Here is a 15,718-nt window from a genome sequence, read left to right as displayed (position 1 = left end):
TATGCACATCTGGATAGGAATAATGTGATCAAGGATAGTCAGCATGGTTTTGTGAAGGGCAAGTCGTGCCTCACAAACCTTATTGAATTCTTTGAAAAGGTGACGAAGGAGGTTGATGAGGGGAAAGCGGTAGATGTGGTATATATGGATTTTAGTAAGGCGTTTGATAAGGTTCCCCATGGTAGGCTACTGCAGAAAATACGGAGATATGGCATTGAGGGTGAGTTGGAGGTTTGGATTAGAAATTGGCTGGATGGAAGAAGACAGAGGGTAGTAGTTGATGGCAAAGTTTCTTCATGGAGTGCCGTCACTAGCGGTGTTCCGCAAGGATCTGTTTTGGGACCATTGCTGTTTGTCATTTTTATAAATGACCTGGAAGAGGGGTTAGAAGGTTGGGTGAGCAAGTTTGCGGATGATACGAAAGTCGGAGGAGTTGTTGACAGTGAGGAAGCATGTGGCAGGTTACAGCAGGATATAGAGAAGCTGCAGAGCTGGGCAGAAAGGTGGCAGATGGAATTCAATGTAGCTAAGTGCGAGGTGATTCACTTTGGGAAGAATAACAAAAAGATGGGGTACTGGGCTAATGGTCGGATACTTGGTAGTGTGGATGAGCAGAGGGATCTTGGTGTCCATGTACACAGATCTCTGAAAGTTGCCACCCAGGTAAATAGTGCGGTGAGGAAGGCATATGGCGTACTGGCTTTTATTGGTAGAGGAATTGAGTTCCGGAGTCCTGAGGTCATGATGCAGTTGTATAAGACTCTGGTACGGCCGCATCTGGAATATTGTGTGCAGTTTTGGTCGCCATACTATAGGAAGGATGTGGAGGCATTGGAACGGGTGCAGAGGAGGTTTACCAGGATGTTGCCTGGTATGGAAGGAAAATCGTATGAGGAAAGACTGAGGCACTTGGGGCTGTTTTCACTAGAGAAAAGAAGGTTTAGGGGTGACTTGATTGAGGTGTACAAGATGATTAGGGGGTTAGATAGGGTCGACAGTATGAACCTTTTCCCGCGTATTGAGTCGGGTATTACAAGGGGGCATAGCTTTAAATTAAGGGGGGCTAGATATAGGACTGATGTTAGGGGTAGGTTCTTCACTCAGCGAGTCGTTAGTTCATGGAATGCCCTGCCAGTAACAGTGGTGGACTCTCCCTCTTTATGGGCATTTAAGAGGGCATTGGATAGGTATATGGAGGATAGTGGGTTAGTGTAGTTTAGGTGGGCTTGGATCGGCGCAAAATCGAGGGCCCAAGGGCCTGTACTGCGCTGTATTCTTCTATGTTCTATGTTCTATGTTCACTATCCTTGAGAGCTCTATCCAACTCTTTCTTAAATGAATCCAGAGACTGGGCCTCCACTGCCCTCTGGGGCAGAGCATTCCACACAGCCACCATTCTCTGGGTGAAGATGTTTCTCCTCAGCTCTGTCCTAAATGGTCTACCCCGTATTTTTAAGCTGGGTCCTCTGGTTCGGCACTCACCCATCAGCGGAAACATGTTTCCTGCCTCCAGAGTGTCCAATCCTTTAATAATCTTATACGTCTCAATCAGATCCCCTCTCAGTCTTCTAAACTCAAGGGTATACAAGCCCAGTCACTCCAGCCTTTCAGTGTAAGGTAATCCTGCCATTCCAGGAATTGACCTCGTGAACCTACGCTGCACTCCCTCAATAGCTAGAATGTCTTTCCTCAAATTTGGAGGCCAGAACTGCACACAGTACTCCAGGTGTGGTCTCACCAGGGCCCTGCACAGCTGCAGAAGGACCTCTTTGCTTCTATACTCAATCCCTCTTGTTATGAAGGCCAGCATGCTACTAGCTTTCTTCACTACCTGCTGTACCTGCATGCTTACCTTCATTGACTGGTGTACAAGAACACCCAGATCTCGCTGTACTGCCCCTTTACCTAAATTGATTCCATTGAGGTAGTAATCTGCCTTCCTGTTCTTGCCACCAAAGTGGATAACCATACATTTATCCATATTAAACTGCATCCGCCATGCATCTGACCACTCACCTAACTTGTCCAGGTCACCCTGAAAATCTCCTAACATCCTCATCACATTTCACCCTGCCACCCAGCTTAGTATCATTAGCAAATTTGCTAATGTTATTGCTAATACCATCTTCTATATCATTAACATATATTGTAAAAAGCTGCGGTCCCAGCACTGATCCCTGCGGTACCCCACAGCAGACAGGAGAAACAACTGTAAAGGGATTCAACAGAATTAATTTCTTCACTTTGTGGAATCTTACATGCCTCAAAATTAACAAACTGACATCTTTATCTGTTTTGAATCTCAATAAAGAGCTGAGCTAAGACCAATCACTGTGCTGAACAGCAAGCAGGAGGTTCGCAGTTCCACGCTCTGAGGGGCATGTGTACCCAGGGAGGACAAACAGAAAAGATTAGACAGAATTCCAAAGACACACAGCCATCCAAGAGAAGAAAATTCTTCCCATTCTGTTCTCAAAAGGCAATCCCTAAATGTAAAACCATATCCCCAGTTCTGGATTTACTCACAAGAAGAAACAACTTTTCCACATTCATCTCATCAAGACCATTCAAGATCTGATTCACTTTAATTAAATCACTAAACTCCAGGAAAGCAAGCCAATTTGTCCAACCTTACCTCATCAGACAGCTCACTCATTCCAGATTAACAATCAAGTAAACATCCTCTGAACTATCTCCAATCCATTTACAGCCTTCCTAAAATAACGAGACCAAACCTCCACACAGTGTTCAAGATATGATCTCATGATGCCCTGTACAATAGAGGCAGGAACTTGTTTAAAATTCATTCATGGAACTTAGGTGTCACTGGCATTTATTGCCCATCCTTAGTTGCCTGATGAGAAAGGTGGGGGTGAGCTGCTTTCTCAAACCGCTGCAGTACATGTGCTATAGGTTGACCCACAATGTCCTTAGGGAGGGAATTCCAGGATTTGGATCCAGTGACACTAAAGGAAGGGTGAAATATTTTCAACTCAGGATGGTGAGTGGCTTGAAGGGGAACTTGCAGGGGGTGGTGTTCCCATGTATCTGCTGCCCTTGTCCTTCTAGATGGAAGTGGTTTCGAAGGTGCTGTCTTAGGATCTTTGGTGAGTTTGTTTTTCATTCATTCACAGGATGAGGGCATCGCTGGCCAAGTCAGCAATTATTGCCCATCCCTAATTGCCCAGAGAACAATTAAAGTCAACCCCATTGTTATGGATCTGGAATCTCAAGTAGGTGCACCAGGTAAGGATGGCAGTTTCTTCCTAATGGACATGAGTGACCCAGATGGTTTTTACAACAATCAACAATGGATTCATGGTCATCATTAGACTCTTAATTCCAGATAATCATTTAATTCAAATTGAACCATCTGTTGTGGTGGGCTTTGGGTCCCCAGAACATTACCTGGGTCTCTGGATTAAAAGTCCAGTGATAAAACCATGAGGCCCATTGCCTGACCTGCATTTCTGCCGTGCATTTAAATAGATGGTCCGAGGGAGTGTTGCTGAAGAAAGAGACCTTGGAGTGCAGGTTCATAGCTCCTTGAAAGTGGAGTCACAGGTAGATAGGATAGTGAAGAAGGCGTTTGGTATGCTTTCCTTTATTGGTCAGAGTATTGAGTACAGGAGTTGGGAGGTCATGTTGTGGCTGTACAGGACATTGGTTAGGCCACTGTTGGAATATTGCGTGCAATTCTGGTCTCCTTCCTATCGGAAAGATGTTGTGAAACTTGAAAGGGTTCAGAAAAGATTTACAAGGATGTTGCCAGGGTTGGAAGATTTGAGCTACAGGGAGAGGTTGAACAGGCTGGGGCTGTTTTCCCTGGAGCTTCAGAGGCTGAGGGGTGACCTTATAGAGGATTACAAAATTATGAGGGGCATGGATAGGATAAATAGACAAAGTCTTTTCCCTGGGGTCGGAGAGTCCAGAACTAGAGGGCATAGGTTTAAGGTGAGAGGGGAAAGATATAAAAGAGACCTAAGGGGCAACCTTTTCACGCAGAGGGTGGTACCTGGATGCAATGAGCTGCCAGAGGATGTGGTGAAAGTTGGTACAACTGCAACATTTAAGAGACATTTGGATGGGTATATGAATAGGAAGGGTTTGGAGGGATATGGGCCGGGTGCTGGTAGGTGGGACTAGATTGGGTTGGGATATCTGGTTGGCATGGACAGGTTGAACCGAAGGGTCTGTTTCCATGCTGTACATCTCTATGTCTCTTTGACTCTACTGAGCATTGGTAGTGCAGGGAGTGGATGTTGGAAATGATTGTGGCATATTAATTCCCCCAGTGAGATACTTCACCCTGGATAGTGGTGGGCTGTACCGTGCTAATGGGCATTGTTTGTCAAGGGGCAGTGGTTAGATTGTCTCTGATTGAAGGTGATCATTGCCTGGCGTTATTGTGGTGCAGATTGTCAGCCTGAACCTGGATCTCCATGAAGGCCAGGTGCTGAAATTTGACACTGAAGTGAATAGGGGCATGATGACCAGGACAGGCCCTCTGGGCTAAAAGGCCTCTGTCTGTGTGGTGACTATGATCCTATCTTGCACATGGCAAAGGACAAACAAAAGGCGTAGACAATACTGGAATAGAGAATAGTAATTAACAGGTGGCCTCAGAGAAGGGAGAAAGTATTGCTGTCTAAACTGTGTTTAACTTGTTGGAGTTTTTTTTTGAAGAAGTAACCGAAATGCTCAGTGAGAGTAACACTGTTGATCCGATGTACATGGATCTCCAGAAGGTGCCTGATGTAGTGCCACAAACAGGTTTATGAGGAGAGTTATAGATTACAGTAATACAGGGAGAGGAGCAACATGGATACAAAATTGGCTGAGTGACAGGAATGAATAGGTCAATGGATATTGTTCAGGTAGGAAGCAAGTTTGTGATGGAGTTCCCCAGGGGTCAGTGTTGTTGTAGTTCTGTTCGCCGAGCTGGGAATTTGTGTTGCAGACGTTTCGTCCCCTGTCTAGGGGACATCCTCAGTGCTTGGGAGCCTTCTGTGAAGCGCTTTTGTGGTGTTTCCTCCGGCATTTATAGTGGTTTGAATCTGCCGCTTCCGGTTGTCAGTTCCAGCTGTCTGTTGCAGTGGTCGGTATAATGGGTCCAGATCGATGTGTTTGTTGATTGAATCTGTGGATGAGTGCCATGCCTCTAGCAATTCCCTGGCTGTTCTCTGTCTGGCTTGTCCTATAATAGTAGTGTTGTCCCAGTCGAACTCATGTTGCTTGTCACCTGAGTGTGTGGCTACTAAGGATAGCTGGTCGTGTCGTTTCGTGGCTAGTTGGTGTTCGTGGCTAGCCACGAAACGACACGACCAGCTATCCTTAGTAGCCACACACACAGGTGACAAGCAACATGAGTTCGACTGGGACAACACGACAATTATAGGGCAAGCCAAACAGAGAACAGCCAGGGAATTGCTAGAGGCATGGCATTCATCCACAGATTCAATCAATAAGCACATCGACCTGGACCCAATATACCGGCCACTGCAACGGACAGCTGGAACTGACAACCGGAAGCGGCAGATTCAAATCACTATAAATGCCGGAGGAAAGATCTTAGCGCTTCACAGGAGGCTCCCAAGCACTGAGGATGTCACCTAGACAGGGGACGAAACGTCTGCAACACAAATTCCCAGCTCGGCGAACAGAACCACAACAACGAGCACCCGAGCTACAAATCTTCGCACAAACTTTGAACACCTAAGGGGTCAGTATTGGGACCCTTGCTTTTTCTGATATTTATTAATAATCGGGATCTTGATGTGCAGGGAACAATTTCAAAGTTTGCAGATGAAATTAAGAATATTAATCTATGGAGAGGACAGTGTTGGACTTCCAAAAGGACATCAACAGGTTGGTGCATGGATGGAGAGGTGATAAATGAGGGTCAATACAGCCCGGTATGAGGTGATGCAGTTTGGTTGGAAGAACATTGACAGACACCATAAAACAGGGGCTACAATTCTAAAGAGGGTGCAAGAGCAGAGGGAGCTGGGTGTATATGTGCACAGATCATCGAAGGTGGCAGGACAGGTGGAGAGCACGGCTAATACAGCAAGCAGTGTCCTCGGCTTTATTAATAGGGACATAGAGTACACAAGCGAGGAGGTGATAGTGAACTTGTACAAAACACTTGTTAGGATTAGTGTGATGCTGGAAAAGCACAGCAGGTCAGGCAGCATCTGAGGAGCAGGAAAATCAACGTTTCGGGCAAAAGCCTTTCATCAGGAATGAAGGCAGGGAGCCTCCGGGGTGGAGAGATAAATGGGAGGGGGTGGGGTGGGGCTGGGGAGAAGGTAGCAAAGAGTACAGTAGGTGGGTGGGGGTGGGGATGAAGGTGATAGGCCAGAGGGGAGGGTGGAGTGGATACGTGGGAAGAAAGATTGGCAGGTAAAATAGATCATGAGGATGATGCTGAGCTGGAAGGTTGGAACTGGAGTAAGGTGGGGGGAGGGGAAATGAGGAAACTGGTGAAGTCCACATTGATGCCCTGGGGTTGAAGTGTTCCGAGGCGGAAGATGAGGCGTTCTTCCTCCAGGTGTCAGGTAGTGAGGGAGCAGCGATGGAGGAGGCTCAGAACCTGCATGCCCTCGGCAGAGTGGGAGGGGGAGTTGAAATGTTGGGCCACGGGGCGGTGTGGTTGATTGGTGCGGGTGTCCCGGAGATGTTCCCTAAAGCGCTCTGCTAGGAGGCGCCCAGTCTCCCCAATGTAGAGGAGACCGCATCGGGAGCAACGGATACAATAAATGATATTGGTGGATGTGTGACTTCACCTGGAGTAGTGTGTACAGATATGGGCCCCACATTACAGGGAAGATGTGAATTCATTGGAGAGGGTGCAGAGACAATTTACAAGAATAGTTCCGGGATGAGAAACTTCAGTGATGGAGAGAACAATTTGTTTTTCTTTTAGGAAAGACGGCTGAGAAGGGATTTGATGGAGGTTTGCTTAGAAATAATGAGGGGCTTGGACAGAGTAAATCAGAAGAAACTATTCCTATTTGTGAAAGAGATAAGGATGAGAGGTAATGGATTTAAAGTGATTCACAAAAGCTTGTGACTTAAGATAAAATGCTTCCACGGAGCTTGGGTCCAAAGTGCAGTGTCTGAACGTTGGGGAAGCACAGTCCCAGGGAGCACCTCCAAAAGGGAACAGCTAACGTGGGCTCCAGAGGAAGGCAGGAAAATGGTATACGGTGAATTGCTCCTTTCAAGAGCTAGCACAGACTCTATGGGCTGAATGGTCTTCTGCATTGTAACAATTGTAAAGTTCTGAGAGAAAAGCTGGTAGTTTGGGGGGCAGGATATAGGTGTTAATTTAACAGGAACAAGTGGAGGCCACTCAGCCCCACCAAGCCTATCTCATCAGTGAATGTGAGGGTAGTTGACCTGTATCCTAAGCACAGGCACCCGGCTTGGCTAGGCATCTTTGAGTGTCATTGTCAAGCACAGATGATTCAATTCTGATTTGAAACAATTGGTCAAGTCCCAATCTCCTGCTTGATGTGCGTGTGAGAAACAGTCTCTTATCTTCACTTCTGAATGTCCTGCTTCACATTCTCAGTGTTCCTCACAGTGAGACAGCAGATGTGATGGGCCAAATGGCTTTCAGTAAAATGGTCTGAAGCCAAACATTCCCAGTTACCTCTTCCTTCTCAGGCAGCAGCTTATAGAGTTCTGTTAGTTTCTCAGCTCCATACGAGGTTCCTTCTCCGTTTTGAATATCTTCCAGAATACTCTCCACGGGTCTAAGGGACAAGGAGAATATAGGAAATTCACTCATCGCTCCAAATCTCTCAAAAGGAATTTCCGTTCAACAGAAAAGCTGTGACCGTGTGTTCAGAATTCACAATGTCCCGATGCCCTGGAATTCTTCAGAATTGGGGAATTGTCACTGACAGTTAGTTGGAAACACTGCACTCACTCGGAAACATCATACGCACAGTAATGAGGCAGTGACCGAACAGTGTGTCTGGGGGACCGTAGTTAAAGGATACAATGATACAGGAGACTATTTTGCCCATTAGTGTGTGCTAGCACTTTTAGAGATCTCTCCTTAGTGTCCCCACTCCCCACTCTCCCCCTAAATCCTGACAACTAATTTCTCTTTCATTTATTTATCCTTCTGAAGGCTGTTATTGAATCTGTCTCTCAATCTGTTCATTAACTTGCATTCAATCTATGCCCTAAATCTCTAATGCTGTATTTTTGTTTAATGCTCTCCTGAGTGGAACTTTATCAAATCCTTCTGCAAATCTCAACAAACCACTTCACCAGATCCCTCTTTATCTATTCTACTGGTTATATTCCTCAATAAAATGACAATGATTTTGTTAAATATGATTTTCCCTTCATGAATCCATGTTGACTGTGTCCAATCAGATCATCATTTTGAAAGCATCCTCTCAGTGTAATGTTTATAGCAAATTCCAGAATATTCCCTGTTCCTCACACCAGGCTAATAGCTCTCTCTCTGCCTCCCCTTAAATAGCTCAGTCACGTTAGCAACACTGGAAACTAGATTGTGCTCTGCAAAGACGTGGTGCTATCATTCTAGACCCAATCTTTGTAGATCCACATCCATTCACACAACCGCAGCAATCTGACAATTCCAAAACATCCGCTCTCCAAATGAGCGGCCCACCTCGTGTCATTCTTCAGCCTTTTCCCTGTAATCCCATGTCATTTTTACAAGATTTCGTCATGTCACTTTTACTAATTACTTTAATTCCATATTGTCAGATTTTATAAACTTCCACCAATGGGAAGCTTTCTTTGTATTAATTTTGTCTAGATTCCTATTGAATGGGAAAACCTCTTTAACAAAAATGCTGTTTTAATATTTTATGAAGGAAGGAAAGCAAGTTAATCTTTCTTGAAAGTAGCGCTTCAAAGACACTGGATTTATCTTGGGGATTCAACTGAGATTGGGCCTAGACCATATTCCTCTCAAGAGGACTAAAGAGAAACTCGTTGGAAATGGTTTTTCTGGGATAACACTTCAGATTTCACCAAAACATTTTCGTAATTCTGTCGTGTCCAGAGGCTCTGGCCTTTAAAATGAGATTTCTCTGAAATGCTTTCTTGGGAATTGAGGCTCTGATTCAGGGAGCTCCAGCTTCTCCCTCCCATTATTCATAGACTCTGAGATGGACCAATGCCTTTGGCTCTTCCCTGGAGGGAGATATTCAGGATCCTCTGTGATAGCTGACCACACAGAGGCACAGACCATCCTTATACTGCCATTGCTGAACATTGTTCTCTGATTCAGTATTAATTGTTTTATTATTTTTGTCATGGGATATGGGTGTTGTTGGTAAGCCCAGCATTTGTTGCCCACCCACCCTGTCTACCTGTGACAAAGAACTCCCAGGTCTTACGTCTATGGTCACAAAGTTTTGGAAAGAAATTTGAGGGATAGGATTTATGATTATTTGGAAAAGCATAGTGTGATTAAACGCAGTCAGCATGGCTTTGTGAGGGGCAGGTCATGCCTCACACATCTTATTGAGTTCTTTGAGGAGATGTCAAGACAGGTCGACGACAGTTGAGCAGTGGATGTGGTGAATATGGACTTCAGCAAGGCATTTGATAGGGTTCCCCATAGGCTCATTCATAAAGTCAGGAAGTATGGGATACAGGGAGATTTGGTTGTCTGGATTCAGAATTGGTTGGCTGACAGAAGGCAGAGATTGTTTATAGATGGAAAGTATTCTGCCTGGAGGTCAGTGTTGAGTGGGGTCCCGCAGGGGTCTGTTCTTGGGCCTCTGCTCTTTGTAGTTTTTATAAATGACTTGGATGAGGAGATCGAGGGGTGGGTTAGTAAATTTGCAGATGACACAAAGTTGGAGGTGTCGTCGATAGTATCGAGGGCTACTGCAGGCTGCAGCGCGACATAGACAGGATGCAGAGTTGGGCTGAGAAATGGCAGATGGAGTTCAACCTGGATTAATGCAAAGTGATGTATTTTGGAAGGTCGAACTCGAATGCTGAATATAGGATTAAAGACAGGATTCTTGGCAGTGTGGAGGAACAGAGGGATCTGGGTGTGCAAGTACATAGATCCGTCAAAGTTGCCACCCAAGTGGATAGGGTTATTAAGAAAGCATATGGTGTTTTGGCTTTCATTAACAGGGGGATCGAGTTTAAGAGCCGCGAGGTTTTGCTGCAGCTCTACAAGTCCCTGGTGAGACCACACTTGGAATATTGTGTCCAGTTCTGGTCACCCTACTATAGGAAAGATACAAAGGCTTTGGAGAGGGTGCAAAGAAGGTTTACCAGGATGCTGCCTGGACTGGAGGGCCTACCTTATGAAGAAAGGTTGAATAAGATTAGATTAGATTACTTACAGTGTGGAAACAGGCCCTTCGGCCCAACAAGTCCACACCGACCCGCCGAAGCGCAACCCACCCATACCCCTACATCTACCCCTTTAACCTAACACTACAGGCAATTTAGCATGGCCAATTCACCTGACCCGCACATCTTTGGACTGTGGGAGGAAACCGGAGCACCCGGAGGAAACCCACGCAGACACGGGGAGAATGTGCAAACTCCACACAGTCAGCTTGGACTTTTCTCTCTGGAGGGAAGGAGGAAGAGAGGAGACCTGATCGAGGTGTACAAAATGATGAGAGGAATAGATAGAGTCAATAGCCATAGACTTTTCCCCAGGGCAGGATTGACTGGTATGAGATGTCATAGTTTGAAGATATTAGGAGGAAGATATAAAGGAGACGTCAGAGGGAGGTTCTTTATGCAGAGAGTTGTGAATGCATGGAATGCGTTACCAGCTGTGGTGGTGGAAGCAGAATCATTGGGGACATTTAAGTGACTGCTGGACATGCACATGGATAGCAGTGCGTTGAGGGGTGCGTAGGTTAAGTTATTATATTTTACATTAGGATTAAACCTCGGCACAACATCGTGGGCCAAAGGGCCTGGTCTGTGCTGTACATTTCTATTCTATTCTCTCTATTCTACAACACTCCCCAGGACATTACTATTCTACAACACTCCCCAGGACATTACTACTAAGTGTATAAGTCCTGTCCTGACTTGCTTTTCCAGAATGCAGCGCCTCACATTTATCTAAATTAAACTCCATCTGGCACTCCTCGGCGCATTGGCCCATCTGATCAAGATTCCACTGTACTCTGAGATAACCTTCTCCACTGTCCAGTACACCTCCAATTTTGGAGTCATCCACAAGTATTTACTGACCATACCTCCTTGTTATTTTAAGTGACGAATAAAGTTGATCCAGCATTGATCCCTGTGGAACACCGTTGGTCACAGGCCTCCAGTCTAAGCAACCCTCTACCACCACCCTTTGTCTCCTACCCTCAAGCCAATTTTGTACCCAATTGACTATCTCTTCCTAGATCCCATGTGATCTAATCTTACCAACCAATCTACCATGCAGGACCTTGTTGAAGACATCGCTAAAGTCCCTGTAGACACCATCTACCGCACTACCCACATCCATATTTTTGGTCACATCCTCAAAAAACTCAATCAATTTACTAATAAATGCTGAAAGCAGACTTACCAAGGACTAAATTATTCATCTCAGTGTAACAGATTTGGAAAAAGGCAAGCAGCTAAATATTAGATATCTTAAGGAAGATGGGCACAGATATGCTGACTGACCATCTGTTACCTTTTGAATTGTTTCAGGACTATACTGAGGTTCATACTCTTCTTGGCATCCAGGATAGAGACCTAGGAACAGAAAGCATCGGCCATTAGAATGTTCCCCAAACGACTGCCTTTCTCCTCGTGTCAGAGCTGAGAGTATCTCCCATAGCCACACCCACAATGATTGACAGCATCGATGTTAATCACAGCTGAGCAGGTGATAATGGTTCGATTCCCTCAGGGTCACTGAGGCAATATCCAGGGATGAATGGCAGTGTGACTACCCCAACTTCCCATGGACTGCCAAGGCAACTCACCACCACATTCTCCAGGGCAGCTAGGGACAGCAATAATCAGCAATGCTCACATTGATTCATTTTTCAGTGAAATACCTGGACCAATTAGAATCAACCTGCCTGGTTAAAAATATAAACAAAGTCTGGCAGTTAACTGTCAATGATCATTAATTGGTGCATTCTCCATGGCAACACCTTTACCGCCTAGAATCCACTCATCAAGTAAACAATCAGCAATCTCCTCTAACATTATATTACATAGATGTATTTTCCTCTTAAAATGGTATTCTTGTGAATGGTCCTGATGAGTGCAAGACAACACATTTCAACAAAATGAATCTTTGTTCGTGACATTCAGGTATGTACTATTACACAACAATATCCTCATGCTTTTGTTTAAACATTTCGAGGCTTTAAGAGTTGTTTCTGCCTAGAATCAACAGACTGGAATGCCTGCACAGAACAAGCTGCCCAGCTCTAAAACACCTCGAGGGTAAAATCCATGTGAATCCTAACTGCTCATCTGGAGGAGATTGACTGATGAAAAAATTCTCAACCTTTTATTTCTTGAGCAAGCTGTATCTGTCAAGACCCAAGATACAGCTGTTATTCTCAACAGGATAACTGTATCTAAACAGAATTCAAGTCCACACTTTTGTGTGTGAGGTTCATTTAGTTAGGCGCACTCCTTAAAACTCACACCCCACTGATTACTGGCTCCCCATTTTTGAATGGAAACAAATCAATTGCAATTAACTTTTCATTAATATACCCATCCCCTGTTCCCCCCATTCCATTAGTCTTCAGGCATTCCTTCATACCAGATTAGATAATGACTGATTCCCCCAAGGGAATATGAGACCATTCAGCCCCTTTAGCCTACTCCACAATTCCACAGGATCATAGCTGATCCAACATTCCTCACATTCACTTTCCAAACAATTTTGGAAGTTATTTGCAGGTCTGGGAGAGTGTGGCCCTGAGCTGTGGCAGGGCTGACTGCAGGGAGAGTAGGTGACGGCGCATGGCTGCGAGTGTGGACCGGAGGATCTGGAAGGAGAACCGTTTCCAGAGGTTTGGTTTTGTAGTACTGGTTGTCCTGTTCAGGTCCAGATTATGTTGGTCTGAATGTGGTCTGGAGTTCTCACGGGATCAGTTGGTTCCATAGGCAGGCACTGAGGAAGGAGATGTGGCTGTGGGTAGTGAGTCTGCTTCAGAATGTGGCTGAAGAGCTTCAGGGCAGAGGAGATGACCTGGCGGGGGGGGGGGGGGGGGGGGAGGTGCAGTGAGAGAGTGAGACTCACTGACATGTTTGTAGAGAGAGGAGGAGAACTTCTTCAAGATAGGCATCCTTGGAAGAGGCTAAAATCAACTAGGAGAAAGTGAGGACTGCAGATGCTGCAGATCAGAGTCGAGAGTGTGGTGCTAGAAAAGCACAGCCGGTCAGGCAGCATCTGAGGATCAGCATTCCTGATGAAGAATCTCATGCTCAAAACATCAACTTTCCTGCTCCTTGGATACTGCCTGACCGGCTGTTCTTTTCCAGCACCACACGTTTTGACTCTGATTTCCAGCATCTGCAGTTCTCACTTCCTCCTAGATTTTAGCAGTTAATTGTCAATCATGTTAACTGGTGCATTCTCCATCACAATGCAAATGGGTTAAAGGTTATTGGGAATGTGGATTTGAGATTACAATCAAATCAGCCATGATTTTATTAAATAAAGGGGGAGGTTTGAGGGACCGAATGGTCTCCTCCTAGCCCTCATTTTTATTTTCCCACATTCATTACTACCATCAAATGTTATAAAAACCCATCAGGCTCATTATCCTGTCCTTCAGGGAAGGAATTGTGCCATCCTTACCTAGCCTAACCTGCACCTAACTTTAGAAGAAGGTTGACTCTTCTCCAACATTCCCTCTAAGCTGCTGTGGTTCTGGAAGTCACTGCCCCCACATGGATCCTAGGGAGCCACACAGACAGAAAGAACATTAGAGGGAACACTGCTTTTAACTATCTTCAATTCAGGCTGGTCTCTAATCAGGCCCACACTCTGTGAAAACATAAAGGGTACATTCCATCACTCATGGCCTTCCTGTCTTTCTGTTTCCCCTCTGTCCCACTAGAGTTCTGTCAGATGCAGGAGATATTGGTGTCCTTGGGGGTTACTCACCTGTTCCACTCCGTTTCTCTGTGGGGAGTTTGCTCGGAAGCTCCTTCGAACACTCATTGTCTTCTGGTTGTCCCTGCGGCCAAACAGCTCCTCCATTCTCTCCGTGTCGATGGCAAAATGTTCCGGACATTTCTCAACTGTCCAGATGTTCTGCTTCCCAACCACCCGGTTCTGGGGAAGGGCTTCCCAATTAAACTTACGGAGTGTGGAACGCCGAGTCATTCTGGATCTCTGAATGCCTCCCACAGGCGGGGGAGGGGGTGGGGGAGGAGGTGGAGGAGGGGGTGGAGGTGGCAGAGGGGGTGGAGGTGGAAGAGGGTGAGGAGCGGAAATTACAAATGGGGTGTCCTGAGTGGGATGGGATGGTTGCCCTTGGTTACAGGGCTTGGGGTCAGGAGGTGGTTGCCCTTGGTTACCGTCCATGAGGTCAGAGGGTAGCTGCCCTTTGTCACTGGACTTGGGATCAAAGGGCAGTTGCCCTTGCTTACTCAGCTTGGGATCAGAGGGTAGTTGCCCCTGGTTACTGGGCTTGGGGTCAGAGGGCAGTTGTCCTTGGTTACCAGGCTTGGGGTCAGAGGGTTGAGTTGTTCTGGATTTTCCACGGCCCGAACCTGTCATTGTTGCCATGGTTACAGGGACCGTTCCTGAGTTGTACTACAAGTGATTCCAGAAACAAATCGATTCTGATCACATCAAGGCCTGAAAAGGCATCTTTCAAGGAATGGAGGAGAGTTTAACAGCAACTGAATCCAGTAGCCTTCAAACCAACTGAATTCCTGGAGAGGAAAAGACATCCCTATAGTTAACAACAACTTACAACTTGATAACACTTTCACCGCAAGGAAACATTTCAAACCACTTCACAGGGGCATTACAAAGAGCATCTCACGTCAAACCACATGAGGACAACACATTGAGAAGCTCAGTCAAGGAGTTTGAGAAGTGTTTTCAAGGTGGAGAGAGAGAGAGAGAGAGAGAGAGAGAGAGAGAGAGAAAGGTTTAGGAAGGAAATTCCTGAGTTTAGGGCCCAGGAGCGGAAGGCAGAGTGGTGGGTATTGAAGAGTGATGACGAGTATCAAAAATCAGGGAATTTCTAACAGCGGAAACCCTGAGACATGAGTGATGAGGAAACAGTTTACCTTCATCCCATTGTCCATGTTAAGCCTTCCTTTCACAGACTCCCTCTCATTCCCAGTTCATCTCATTCCCGATGAATGGAACACCATTCGGAGAAGTCAGGGTCTGAGTCCCACTGGGAATTCAGGATACTTAACAGGAGTTATGGATCTAAAACACTTGGGCCTAAGCTCAGACTGACAGGAAGGACTACGAGCTGAATACGTATGCAGAGCAATGAGTAAGACTGAGCTGAGTTTATCCCTGAGGCCTCCACACCCACTGGCATTAACCCTCACTGCACAGGTAACTATTTCCAGCTGGAAACCAGCCCAGGTAATTTAAAGGGACAGGCACCTCCTTCAATAAAACAGCCTCATGCAGTCTGTGAAAGAGATAGACGCGGCTGAGTGGAAGGAGCAGTGTGTGTCAACAGTCTGATGGTAAACTCCTGATCACTCACTCTCTCAGGACACT

General features: G+C 45.8%; 1 protein-coding gene across 1 annotated transcript in view; it reads right to left on the bottom strand.

The window, feature by feature from the left end:
* Positions 1-15,482, bottom strand: part of LOC122551094 (uncharacterized) — a 47,560-nt gene extending 32,078 nt beyond the window's left edge. The window contains exons 1-4 of the mRNA XM_043692737.2: positions 15,265-15,482; positions 14,126-14,901; positions 11,678-11,739; positions 7,661-7,763 (exon numbers count right to left, since the gene is read on the bottom strand). Of these exons, the coding sequence (XP_043548672.2) occupies positions 7,661-7,763; positions 11,678-11,739; positions 14,126-14,752 (792 nt within the window). The 5' untranslated portion in view covers positions 14,753-14,901; positions 15,265-15,482. The remainder of the gene's footprint in view (positions 1-7,660; positions 7,764-11,677; positions 11,740-14,125; positions 14,902-15,264) is intronic.
* Between the last annotated feature and the right edge of the window lie 236 nt (positions 15,483-15,718).

This window comes from Chiloscyllium plagiosum, unplaced genomic scaffold, assembly GCF_037043375.1.
Source record: "Chiloscyllium plagiosum isolate Xiang-an unplaced genomic scaffold, Cpla_swu_hap1 HiC_scaffold_6, whole genome shotgun sequence".
In the NCBI taxonomy this organism is placed as follows: Eukaryota; Metazoa; Chordata; class Chondrichthyes; order Orectolobiformes; family Hemiscylliidae; genus Chiloscyllium; species Chiloscyllium plagiosum.
This window is presented reverse-complemented; position numbering and strand designations above follow the sequence as displayed.